The sequence below is a fragment of the Trachurus japonicus genome, chromosome 10 (assembly GCF_045865225.1).
Source record: "Trachurus japonicus isolate A0001 chromosome 10, Traja_1.0".
NCBI classification, from domain to species: Eukaryota; Metazoa; Chordata; class Actinopteri; order Carangiformes; family Carangidae; genus Trachurus; species Trachurus japonicus.
This window is the reverse complement of record NC_140916.1, coordinates 14,804,116-14,817,788: the sequence shown is the minus strand read 5'-3', so window position 1 is coordinate 14,817,788 and position 13,673 is coordinate 14,804,116. Positions and strand designations below refer to the sequence as shown.

General features: G+C 41.1%; 2 protein-coding genes across 11 annotated transcripts in view; one reads left to right on the top strand and one right to left on the bottom strand.

The window, feature by feature from the left end:
- Window positions 1-3,900, top strand: part of bcorl1 (BCL6 corepressor-like 1) — a 29,381-nt gene extending 25,481 nt beyond the window's left edge. For all 10 annotated transcript variants that reach the window (XM_085789424.1, XM_085789427.1, XM_085789422.1 and 7 more), the window contains 2 exons: window positions 1,121-1,283; window positions 2,051-3,900. In XM_085789424.1, coding sequence (XP_085645550.1) covers window positions 1,121-1,283; window positions 2,051-2,426 — 539 coding nt within the window. In that variant the 3' untranslated portion in view covers window positions 2,427-3,900. The remainder of the gene's footprint in view (window positions 1-1,120; window positions 1,284-2,050) is intronic.
- tspan6 (tetraspanin 6) overlaps window positions 1-13,673 on the bottom strand; it is a 68,767-nt gene that overhangs the window by 39,914 nt on the left and 15,180 nt on the right. The gene's annotated exons all lie outside the window — the stretch shown is intronic.

Genomic DNA, 13,673 nt, shown 5'->3' with positions numbered 1-13,673 from the left:
ATCATGTGTTTCTCATTTTTAACTACACAAACTTATTTTATCTCCACACTTACTAATATATTCTACTGCTGTACTCCAATTCTAAAACTACACCTAAATAATTGAGATTAAGTAGAAGAAGCAAGTCTCCACAATCCATTTAGCAATTGTTGTAAGCTGATTCCCCCAGTTTATCACCACTCACTTGTTTGTATTCTAGTTTAGTCGGTGCACATAATGTCTCTGCTGTAGGTGAGCTTGATCACCACTGGTGATAGTTTTACACATTTTCAATGTCCCATCTGAACAATCTGCACATCAGCTTCTGCCTTATTACATTCCTTCTGTCTTACAGCTTTTATCTACTTAACAATGCCAGATTTGCTTAATCTTAACCTCTGTTAATATTGCACACACTCCTGTATAATTTCAAAGATTCAATAGTAATTTTAAACTTTACCAAACAAGTTAATTTCTTTGAAATTTCCCTCTGTTTTACTGTCCCTCGCTTTTTTCTTAAATGAAAAATAACAGTTCATCAGTAAATGTTACTCTAAAATGTGTGTGTGAACATTTTTGTCATATACAGGTAATACTCAGAAAATTTGAATATCGTGAAAAAGTTCATTCATTTAAGTAATTCAACTTAAAAGGTGAAATGAATATATTATTTAGACTCATAACAGGCATTGCAAGATATTTCAAGCTTTTATTTGTTAGAATTTTGATTATTATGGCTTACAGCTTATGAAAACCCCAAAATCAGAGTCTCAAAAAATTTGAATATCGTGAAAAAGTTCAATGTTGTAGCTCAAATTGTCAGCCAATTAATCCAAAACACCTGCAAAGGGTTCCTGAGCCTTTAAAAGCTCTCTGTCTGGTTCAGTACAGTTCGCAATCATGGGGAAGTGAATTAACTTTTTCACGATATTCTAATTTTCGGAGTATTACCTGTACATACATATGTCCTACTTCGCTTCAAGCTGAAGCTGACACGATGAAGTGAGTATCCGTTGAGCTGACCGGTTGTGTGGTTGGTGTGACTTGACGGGCCACTAGAGGGCGACGCAGCCACGTGTATCAGAGGCAGCCCAGTCCGTGCACTTGACTTGCTCTCACCCCAGTGGACTTGTCTTCACAGAGACGGACCAGGAGCCGTGCTGGGACTACCTCCTGTCTGAGCAGAACCAGGAGCCGGAGGAGAACACGACTGAGCGGGACTCAGACAGAGATAGTCTTCTGTTTGAGTTCTCCTCCGAGCCGCTCCTGCCCTGCTTCCACGTACAGGTGTCGCTAACACAGGGGTGAGTTCACAAACATCAGTCATTGTTTGGGATATAAAGACAGAGGTCAATTTAAATCCTCACCATTTATTTTAATGACAGAAATTATGTTTTTTTTGTTTGTTTGTTTGTTTTTTAATCCCAACCACCACCACCCCTAGTGGGGACCTTCTTTTTTTTCTTTCTTTCTTTCTCATTAATTTTTTACTTTTTTATTTATTTTTCTTTTGCATTTTAAGAAAAAAAAAAGCACAAATAATCAGGTGGCAGTAACATACAAACCCTCAACATCACAAACATAAGAGCAAAGCAAAACAAGCTATAACAAGACAATATAAAGCAACAGAAAAGTATCCAACTGAAAGACACCAAAAACAAAAACCGTACAAGTACAGATGCTGCACACATTACAGAAATTCTGTTTATGAGTCAGATACATGACTAATTTGACAGCCATTTACATGTTCCCCTTGAAATTCATCATTTGCCATTTCAGTTCAGTTCACTGGCTCTAGCTACACAGTGCTTTCAAAAACGAGAGGAATCTATGACACGTAGTCCATGATTAGAGTAGATACTGATACTGTAGCTGTGACTCATGGATATATCGCAATATTTTCAGCTCGGAGCTTTATTTTTTTCTGCCTCCAGTATTTCACTGAATTGCACCAACGTCATCACTGCTGCAGTTTACATCATTACATCTGTGCAGTGTGATCAGTGTAATTCAGTATTTTGACGATGAAATAAACATAGAAACCCTCATACCAAACATTTCTCTCTTGCAGTTTTTGCAACTGGTTCCTCCTGACAGACGTCCTGAAGCGTTTGAAGATGTCAGCGCGGATCTTCCGGGCACGTTACCCGCACTTGGAGGTGGTGAGTTTGTCGCACGCTGAGCTGTGGAAGCAGGTATCGGTCAGCCAGGTGAGCTCCGCTTTAGCTTCACCCTACAGAGGCAAAACCAAGAAGGAGGAGAAGGACAAAGACAAGGAGGAGGAGGAAGAGGAAGAGGAGGAGGAGGGACTCGTGGATCTGGTTCGCTGTGTCCCAGAACTCCAGAGACTACTTGGCTCGTCCATTCACATCCTACAAGAGGACGAGGACGAGGAAGAGGAGGAAGAGACGCCGGTGTCACACACAGGGAAGCCTCGCAGCCGATAGCCTCTCCTGCAGCGCGCTCCTCCGAACCGTGCAACGTCAGCCCCGAGTCTCCTCCTGCAAGCAGCAGCACAAAGGAAACCTCTCCGTCCATTGTAACGAGGGTCGTGGGTTTTAACTCCAGCTACAGCAATGACTTGACACTCCACTGATAACATTTGACCTCAGACAGAAGGTGATGAAGTGATCACACGGACCTGCACACAGGAGTGTACCAGTGCAGGAAAGCAGCTTTCAGGTTCCTATCTATAGGTATATTTGAATACATGAGAACTATTGAGCAAACCTTTTTTTATGATTATGTATGTACATGGTAGTGTATATGTATATCTTGCCATCAGGGGTAACACATTTGGTTATATAAATGGATTCTTGTCGCAAGGGCCGGATTATGTTTGGGACTTGTTGTTTGACTTTGTTCCTGAGGGAAAGCGATATTTTTTCGACTGGAGATCCGAGGCTTTTATCTCGGTGAACTCTTGTATAAAGCTGAGACGCTCAAGTCAGGGAGGCCACTGGCCCAGATGGTTTTCTCAGTCAACCTACGAGACCTGGAGACCTACAGAGGAGAGACCCCACGGCACATGACATTCAAACATAATCACACCACCCAGCTCAGAGCTTCATTTTCAATTTTCTGTTTTTCGCCATCTCATTTTTCCATTTTTTCTTCCTCCAGAGATCACTACTGGACCGGACCTAATCCTTTTGGTTGTTGTTTTTTTTGACTGTCCCAGTCCCTACGCGCAGTATATAAAATCATGTCATTTTTGGACCTTGAGATTGAGAGTTTGTTTACAGAACCGGACAGACAGTAGTGTTCTCCACCTCCCAGGTTGCACTCCTCCTGAACTGATACAGAATCCTGTGGATCTCTCTCAGAGGAAAAGTTGTACCATCTCTGGAGTCCAGAGCCTGCTCCTGTGTCTAAGGAGCTGAGACGCCCTCTTAACTGCAGCCACGACTGTCCCCTCCCAACGTCCCGATATGGTGTTTCCAGATCCTAGAGTGCTTTGTGTTGCAGTGTTTTATTTACACTGTTTGTTGTGCTTAATTTAATAGTCATTAATATATTTGACCTCTTGTGTATCTGACAAGCCTATCTATGAAAAAAAGTTGCTTTGTATGGTTGGTGCTTCATTTTGAAATGTACTTATTAGGATCCCTTTATTCTGAGATTTTTCTTCCCTCATTCAAAAACAGTATTTCAAAACAGCAAAAGTACAGTTTTATTGTACTGGTGCTAAGATAGATTTTGTGTTGACAATCAATGAAGTTTTGGTTTGAAGTCACAAACTAATAAAAGATATTTAAGATGAAGAGACTTAAGGTGTAAAGAAAAGTATAGTTTAGTTAAAGAAAAAAACGGGATACAGCAAGACTGAAAGACTGAGCAAGCGTGTGAGATCTTGAAAGAGACTTTTATTTGATTCTTTTATAAGAAATCAACAAGAATAAAGCATGATTGTGAATCATAGTTTTCTCCTTGTTTTGTCAATCAGGTTATTAGAACAACGGTTTTCAGATGATCCCTTTGGCCTCAATTTAATTAATAAATATTTTTCAAATCACATAATTTGTTCCTCGGAAATGTGGAGAGAGAACATTTACATTTACAGTCAGGAACATTTAATTTCACAGGGTCAGAATGTGTAGTATGATGAATAAATCCAATAAGTCCTTGTCCCTGTGGTTTAATAGTCTAGGACTGGCACCAGTATCACATCACAAAGCTACTGGTTCAACCCCAACCGGAAACCTTTGTTGCTCATCATCCCCTCTCATTTTCTGTCAGTACAGTCCAGCTTTTATAAGTCCTGCCAGAATTTAAACATAATTGACTAAATAGCTGCAAAATGTGAAATGCACACGGTTCTTTGCTTCCACAGTGTTTTCCTGATTACTGTTGCTGAGCAACATTTCAATCAATCAATCAAATTACGCGTTTTGTTGATCTTGTTAGCGAAGTGAACATGACCCGTTAGCAGCATATCCAAAAAACAAAACAAGTCTTCTCATCCAGACTTGTGAGGCAGCTCGTTATCACAGTCAGCTGATAAATCGTTCGATGTCTGAGAACAGTGATCACTGCATTGACGCTGCCTTTCCTGAACACACACGAGATTTCTCTGCATCGTAGCCAGTGGTTTCTCAGTTCCCCCCTGCTGCACATTGTCATATTGTTTTAAATATGTATATATAGGAGGCCACTATATTCAGTAACGGTACAATCTAATGCTTTCCAGTACAGCGGCTCAGCTAAAAATTCAACCTTGATGATTAAACATGTAATTTTATTCACAAAACTCTCCCACGTCACAGTTGTCATAGAAGCAGACTGTGGCAGAGCTGTTGTACTGGGTTGCATCAGACTGTCCAGCTGTACCTGATGAAGTGGCCTCTCAGTGCTGCCGTAGTTAGACCCACTGAGGAATGTCATGTTTGTGCCATGACTGATATACGTAAACTCACGTCGATTATGAGTTCACATCCTCGAAATTATAGTTTCTTTATCTAATAATCTGCTGATTAGGAGTGTGGTATTCAATACTGTCGAACGCCGCAAACAAGTGTCCAAGTGGACCTTGCAGTTGAGTCCATTGTCAAGAATAAACTCTCAGGTTAATGACTGAAAAGGCTGAGGCTCAGTTGTCAGAGCAGCCAATCAGATCCTCTCAGTGTCACTCTCATGCTACTCAGATGAAATAAAGGGATTTTTTAATTTGAATATATCAGTTAGTTTAATATGGCTGAAAATGCCCAAACTGGACAAAAGGGAGTCTTTATTATCACAACACGCGAATAAATAAAGACGTAGCTCAGCTCCGGCAGCTGCATCAGTATTTTCTGACTTTATTTTATCCACTAGAGGGAACCAATGACAGTGACTCAGTTAATACTAAAACGATCAGGACCATCTGCTGCCCACTTTCTTCTCTCTACTTCTTCACTTTTTATCTCAGAAAGCAGGAAACCATTAGTTACCAGTAACTTCACATAAGATTGTTGTTTTGCTCCATGTACAAATACACAGGGACGTGTTCTTCTACACTGAAAACTTGGCTTCAATCCTTCACAAGAGCAAAGATGCATCTACTTTAGAGTGAGAATCTCTTCACAGGCTTCAGATCACATCCAAAAAAAAAAACAACACACACAAACACACGGCGGCTTTTCAAACGTGTTTCAAATGTTTTATCTGCAGCCTTGCCGCTGTGACAGTGCTGTTTCAGACGGCACAGAGCCTCCTGTGGAGAAGTAACTGATCCAAATACCAGGAGGTGGCATCATGTGAGACATGTTAGGACTTCTGTTGAGTCCACAGGGCGGCTGTTCACGTCGGGGAAATTCTGCCCTCAGTGACTAAACCCTTTTAAGATTCATCATCCACATGAAATTCCCATGAGGAATTCTCTAAATTCACCATCATGAGCCCTTACAATAATGAAGCCTATACACTGATAGGATGGCACTCAAGGTGGCAGCATAGATAGACAGACAGACATAAACGTGCCATTAAATCAGGCTTTACTTCATTATCTCTTGTATTTATCTCTCAATTTGCAGTTTTGCAGTAAAAATCAGTGCTGGTAAAAATTACAGCTGCTGTTTTTCCGTCTTAGATTAAAGATGAACAATCTGAGCCACTAACTCCACATTTTCCTGGGGGTAGTTTGGGCGTCTGTTTGATGCCTCAGTGTGAGATGCTTCATTGTGCTGAGATGTGACACACCAGTCGTCGCCCCTCGCAGGGCCCCATGGTACAGATGATCCTAACCACAGTGCAACCTGTGCAGCCCCCACGAGGTTACTACAGTTCAGTCACGACCGTGCCCGGGCTCTATCTCCCAGGCAGCACTGATAAACATGTAGCTGCTGCAGATTTGGGTCTGTGTCTAAGTGAAAGTTTGTTGTTTTTTAATCATGTTCTTCATATTGGTGCTTGAGGAGTTGACTTTAAGTTCAGAGGTTCAGTATTTTTGTGCTGTTTCTTCACCGTGGCAAACTTTCCCCAGGCGGTTCACGCTGTTCCAGTGACGTGATCACGTTTCTCTCAGGGCTTCGGGAGTGTTGGGAAATTTCTGCCTCTCCTGTAAATCAAGCTTCCTTACATCATACATGGTATTGAGCTGTCAGGTCCGCCCCCTTCACCAAGCCCCTGCCGTGCCCCACCGCTCATTGGCCTCCTATAGTGGGGCAGTAGAGTGTGATTGGTTTAAAACGAGGGCAAGTCTGTACAAGACCTACTGACAGACTGACATGGAAAGAGGAAGGGAGGCCAAGCTGTTGGGAGTTTGGCATTGTTCTTATGTGGAGACACAAAGGCATTTGAGACGTTCAGCGCAGCAGTACATGTTAAAAATATATCAAAAGAAGTTCACGTGTAAGCAGAGTGGGAGGGGGAGGGGCTCTTATTTAACTAAAAGACATGTTTCTTTTTTAAAATTCTTTCAAAAATAATCTGAAATGTGCTTACACATCCTCCAAAAGGCTTTTTGTTTTATAAATGATTAATTCTTCCCTTTCTGTGTAATATTTGTCATTGAAATGAGTTTCTCTTAACGCCTCCTACATCGCCTTGGTGTCACCGAGGACATCTGTTGCCTCTGTTAACGGCACTTGGCTCGTGGTTATGCAACAGTCCTCTTTGAAAAAAGGAAAAAAAAAACACACAGAAGGGGGAAGTCCTGCTCACTTAGCTTGCATCTAAAGCTCAGTCTAGATACTTCCTTTTCTCTAAGCTCCTATTGAAAACAGTTTGTTGTATTGCTTTGGAGACTGTCTGACCAGAATCTTAAACGCGCAGGAATAAGCGCTGAAATCTGTCTGGATTGTCCTCTGGACTTTTTGGGGGAATGTTTTAGTGTTTGAGGCAGATCAGACTCGCTTTCATCCTGTGAGACTGCACAGCCCTCTTTTGTTATGATCAGGAGGCTTTTAGATGAAGGTGTTCCCTCTCCGCAGCCAGACACGTCTGCAGGAGTCTGGGTACGCAGCATGGCTCTATATTAAAACACACTGATAAATCATACAAGCTGCAGCTCTTTGAAATAGCAGCCTGCATTACAGGTGTTGGATTTCCTTTGTTCGTGTTAATATGGAGACATGAAATAGTGTTTAATCCACTGCTATATTTGACATGATGGATTCACCCTACAGCTCTAAATAGAAACCTCGGGGGGGAATTAAAAAATTGACCCTGGCTATGTTGCAAGGCCGCTGACCTTGTTCTGACATCTGAATCAGCTCCCTACATGCAGTCAACACGTGCACAAGAAACCCAGCCACTCTGACATACTAATGAAATCTGGCAACAATTAAGAAACTTTACACTTTGGGTTCCTTGCTACATGAAGGTCAAGTAAACCAGAGGAGGCCAACACATAAAACTGCAGATGCGAATGCGGCGACTTGCCACATGAAATAAGTTGTAGCTCTTCCAAGAGTGTTTGTGAAGGTTGAAGTGAGGCTCTGACAGGTGTAGGGTGTTCGTCCAGACGTTGGAGTTGTGTGTGTGATAAATAAAAGCAGCCTATATCATGCAAGCAGCACGTGCATGACGAATGTTATGTGGAAGTTGCAGTTTAAAGTTGAAACACTGAAATTTAGTTTGAACATCAGTTTCCACTGAATCACTGGAAGGAGCTAAGGTGTAATTGCTAAAAACATAAATAAAGTCTGAAATCAAAGTGCTGTGAGAAGTTGAGTCGCCAGTTCGTGGGCTCACCTGCAACAGTAAAGAGCAGAAAGATGAAATGAAATCAGTGCAAATGTCAGCTGACACAAAGCTCTGAAAGCAGTGGAAGTGTAAATGCTGCAACTGGCAAAAAGTGGTAACACTGAAAGTTGTGTTCAGAAAATTTAGGAACTGATCAAAATGTCTTAAAATGTTTTTGTGATGTTTCAGTTCAAAATGAAGCGGTGAAAGAAGTGGGAGTGAAGCATCAGTTTAATTGTCAGTGTTGAAAACAGATATTTGCCAGTTTGTATGAAAGAACCTGAATTATTGTTAAAGCAGAAGTAAGCGATCCGGTCGTTTTGGCTAACTTCCTGTCAGCCGATGGAGTTAGCAGTCTCCGCCCTCGTCCCTACGTCACCACATTCACGCGCATCCCTTGGCTGCACACACAGAGAGGACCGCCCCTTTATGCCGTTCTCTCTCCTCATTGGATAAAGGTTGTAGGATACAAGGAAAGTTTTCTCCTCGGCTATATAAGTGATTGCTGTCGGAAGATATTTACTATTTAAGACTTATATTAACACAAATATTCCGCTTACTTCTGCTTCAACATTTCAGCAGGTCTGCACCTGTTTCACAGGGCTCAGTCACCTAGACGTGAAATCTGCTTAAATCTTTGTTTTTCTAGTTACACAAAGGTTAAGTATTCCCTGCATACGTTTAGTGCCACAAGCAGTTCTTCATTCACAAAACAAAACAAAACAGTAAAAATCATCGAAAAACTTGTAGGGGAGACCGGGGATGGTTGTAACACTTTTGGTCTCAGCTCCTATAACTTGCAGAGTTTTCATGGTAGCGCTCTCAAATTTTGACACTGAGTACCCTCATTTGTCCACTACAAATAGCAATGTTTATACTTCTTAAAGGATAGTTCAACATTTTGGCAAATTGGCCCATTGCCATAATCCCTATAGTCATAGCAGTAGGTTCGTTACCTTTAATTGTCGGTGCAAGCTATTTTTAGAACGGCGGAGCAGAGCCGCGAGCTGCTCAGAGCTACGCTACGGAGGCTAATGGGATTTCTTGGTTTCCCTCATCAAACTCATCAAATACACAATCCAACGGGGCGGTGTGTGTCTATCCGTTTCCTGTCTATCTCTACTGCTTGCTATCAAATAAAGGCAAAAAGCCCCAAAAAAATACATAACAAAAAAATAAATACACAATCCAACAACTCCAAAACGCTCAAGTGGACAAGTTGTGACCTGCACATTCACCACGCTATGAGATAATAACGGAACGTTACGAGATTGTTTTAGAGGCAAATGCAGAGACTGCTTGATGAAAAACTGTCCCTGAAGGCAACGCGCATCAGTGGTTTTGCATGAATTTACCTAGAAAACAACTCCGTAAATGAAGAACAGTGACAGTGGTATATTCTGATAATACCGGTGAATTACATGTATGAATGGAAACCTTCAGCAGGAACTCAGAAGCAGCTAATCATGTATAATTCCAGGAAATAAAACAAAACAACAAAGATAAAAGGTGTTACAACCATCCCCACCCCTGTCAGCCATTGTTTGACCAACTGTACCAGGTGGTTTGAAATAAACATTGATGAAATGACTCACATTTCACCTACGAACCTGCTCTTTGATCTTATACAAGTTACCTAATTCAAACGTCAACGGTATCGATACTGGTCAAAATTTGGACTTGGTCCAAAAGATGAGTTACTTACCGAAAACAATGTTTTTTGGCTGTAAAACCTACACACTTCTTCACAGAACCATGCAAATTCACATGCACGATCAGGGAGTGAGTGGGTACATATGATATTGATCACATAACTCTAATGTTATCCCTTGTTGGTGAAAGTGATGCTGTTACAACCATCCCCGGTCTCCCCTAAAAATGTTTTTAAAAAAACTATGAATATGCAAACGATTTCATTTCAAATGTTAAACTCTAGACATGAGATGTTTCCTACATCATTAGGTAACATGCTGCCTTCAAATACACAGATCAGGTAGATGTCTTCTCAGATGAAATGTGAAACAGACAAATGTTTAAACAGACTTCTAATCAAAAGACATGATTTTACATGATCATGTCAAACATTTCGGTAACAAATAAAACACAATTTGTGACTTGGATTCGTTCATTAAACAGCTTCTGAACGTTTACAACAGCCTGAGGCTCCTCTCTGTCCTTTGTCTCACAGGACTCTCGAGGCCATGCCTGTTTCTAACCAACGAACAAAAACACTAAACCTCTCGTTGAAAAAAACTTTAATGTTGGAAATCTGATCAGTGTGCTTTCTGTGGATTGTCTTGGGTTGCCCGTGGCACCACTGACAATGGAGGCCTTGATGTGTGCACACCCGCACACAAAGCCTTGCGCCGCTGCCACTGCCTCGCCCTCGACTCGCAGATTAAATTGAATGCAGCAACGAGAGAGAGGGATTCAGAGAACTGGTCCTCTCTTTTATCTGACTGTGAGGCAGAAGATCCACCTGTAGGGGTTGACCCCTCCCCGATTGTTATCACTTACTGCTACCTGATAATTAGAGTGAATGAGGACCTGAGGAACACAGAGACATTGATAAAACACAAAGCCACTGGTGGAAAAATCTTACACGATGACATGATACACAACCCCACCCTGCCTCCATATGCATGTGTGCATTGTGAGCACGACAGACGGTTGTATTGACCTATATAAGCGGTATGTTTAAGAGAGTGTGTGTGCACAGTAGACAAGGCAGGGCTGAGGGGATTGTTTGCACTCAGAGACAGTCTGTGTCAGGCTGTAAGCTGCTCCTGCTGGACTCCACACCCACTCGCCTCGGCTCTTACATAACCTTATACATTCCTCCCCGTTATGTTCTGCACGGAGCAGGCACATAGTGAGCGTGGTGTGGTGGTGACCAGCAGCAGCAGAGAGAGGCGTGCTCCGAGGAGGGGGTTTTAGAAGTGTAACACCGTGGGCGCAGGGATTTTCTTCTGCAAAAAAATAAATAAAACAGGCCTTCTTGTGCTCCTAAATGAATTTGGTATTTCCCCCTCCCGGCATGTGAGAGGGCTAAGTTTTCGACAGCAAAGGAACGCCTTTGTAACCCAAACAACAGGGAGCACAGAGATACGCTGAGGCCCAGGTCATCATAAAACTGAGGAAAAAGCAGGGAGGGGGGCGGTGCCTATGTGTTGTGGGGGTTCGTTTAGAAAAGGCTCTGCTAGAAGAGAACATGGTGTTCCCAGCTCCACAGCTGATGAGACGGCCTTGTGCAAAAGTCAAAATGATAATGTTCTGTAGGAAAAGTAAACCCCGGTTCTAGTGCTTTGCTTCAGTAAAAGTACCAGAAATACCAGAGACTGTTACCAAGAACCTCAGTAAACCAACCTCATTAACATGCAGTCCTAACACAAAGAAACAAGAAACACAAAAGGAGGCAACAAAAAAAGGATCACAAAGATACAAAACAACCCAAAAATATGTTTAAAAAAAACATAGAACAGCAGAATTACTACAAAGAGACACAACAATAACAATATAATTCCTTTGTCTAGAGGTTTCTTGCTCCTTTGTATTTGGGGCGGAGGGCCTTTGACATGAGTCCAGGACCAGCCGTCAGCTTTTTTTTTTTTTTGGAGTTACATAAAAGCAGCTCTTTATTGATTTGGGTAAATTTAGTTTGTTTGTTCAGTAGTGAGTAATTCAACTGAAAGAACAGTGTAGGTAAACAAACAGTTAATACGTGCCAAGAATCAGGTCGATAAATTTGTTTTGTTTTTTAAAAACATTCTTGTTTAAAATCATTTTATGAACTGTGTTGTCGGCTCTGATGATCTGAGTCCCCACTCAAAAGCTCCCAGAATGCCTTGGTGCCCGAGGTGACAGCCACATGGCGTTTCTCTCTGCTAAACCTACACTTCATCAAATCAAAACAGTGTCCTCTGACTGAAGCTAAATCCATTCAGACATTAGGTAACACATTCATATCCTAATTGATCACAGTACAAAGCTCACATGGGGTTAAACAAACAAAAACAAGTCAGAATAGTATCAGATTGACCTGTTTCTGGGCCATGTTGACCTCACACACACAAACATATTATACTTAGAAAAGATTTGATTAATCTGCTGACAGTTTAATTTCTTATTACATGACATCACTCATAGCCAAAGCACTGGCGTCATGAGTTATGGATTTCATCCTCGCAGAAATGACTTTCTAAATAAATGAGTTTCCCGTACTGATGTTTTCTGCGACTGCAGCTCTTGTGCTGTTTGGGAAACATCAGACACAGAAATGTTAATGACATCAGTGAGCGTGCTGGTTCTCATTACGTCTGCAGCACAAGGCTGCACATTGTCAGTCTGAGCCGTGCGCAACAATGTGGGCTCCACCGTCTTTCACATGAGTCGATTTTACGCCACGGCGGCGCCTAGCAACACTAACTCCACTCCATATAGCAACATGCATCACGTTACATAACAGCACAACAACATGGGTTTAACCACAAGCAACAGTTACCTGGGGACCAAGTTACACAGCTACTTGAGGAGACCTGCAGACTCATGAAGCAACAGAATTTATAAGATGTAAAAATAACATAAACTTTATCTTTTATGCTTTTAACAATTTAACAATTTTTAGGTTTTCAGTATGTGCAAAATCCTTTTTTTTTTTTCTTTTTTTTTTATCATCACACTTAATCTGCACAGCTGGCTTTATCCTGAACTGTCTCTCCTGTGGGGGCATCTGACCTGAAAACACACCATCTTCCTAAAACTTGCAATAGAGTGGTTAACCTTTTATTAGTGATTTATTAACTTTTATACTTTTACATGGCTCAAGTTTGAAAATTGAGGGACCAAAGATCCTTTATTGCCGACTGAAGTCACACTAACATTTATATCTAACCCGATGAAGAGTAAAACCTTTAGTCCATCCATTTTTATAGCTGCTGTATTGAATGTAACACAGATACGTTATATTTAAAGGCCACACTGATAACAGAAATCACCTTTTCATTTTATAATGTAACCGTCAATATTTGCCTTTTTCCCCTGATATTTATTTGTACTAGTTTTGCACACATATCAACAGCAAGTCAGACTTTATGGGTAAATTAACAAATGGTTTTATCGTAATATGACTGGAGCTGTAAATGTTAATATTTATTTTATAAACAGATGTGCAGCAGAAGATAAATAGTGAACTTTCCATTAGAGAGGTCAGAGTCAGGTTTAGAAATGAGCAAAAGTGTTGTGATAAAGGATGGTTGTTTATGTTTTGTTTTTTTAAGAATTTAGTAACCCAAAATCTGCTCTTTTTAATGCCCTATGATTAATCTGTTAGCATTAGCTTTTATGATCCAATAGTCCTATAAATCCTGCTTTCAAAATCTTATTTTATTAAAGGTGTTTTTACAAGAGACCCCTGTCCTCCTGCCTTTTGTCTAAACACACTTACAAACTCACATATTTGTCTCTGCTGTTTTACTTCACAGTCGACTCAAAGCTTTGCAGAAAAAAAAACAAAAAAAACTGGATATTAAAGC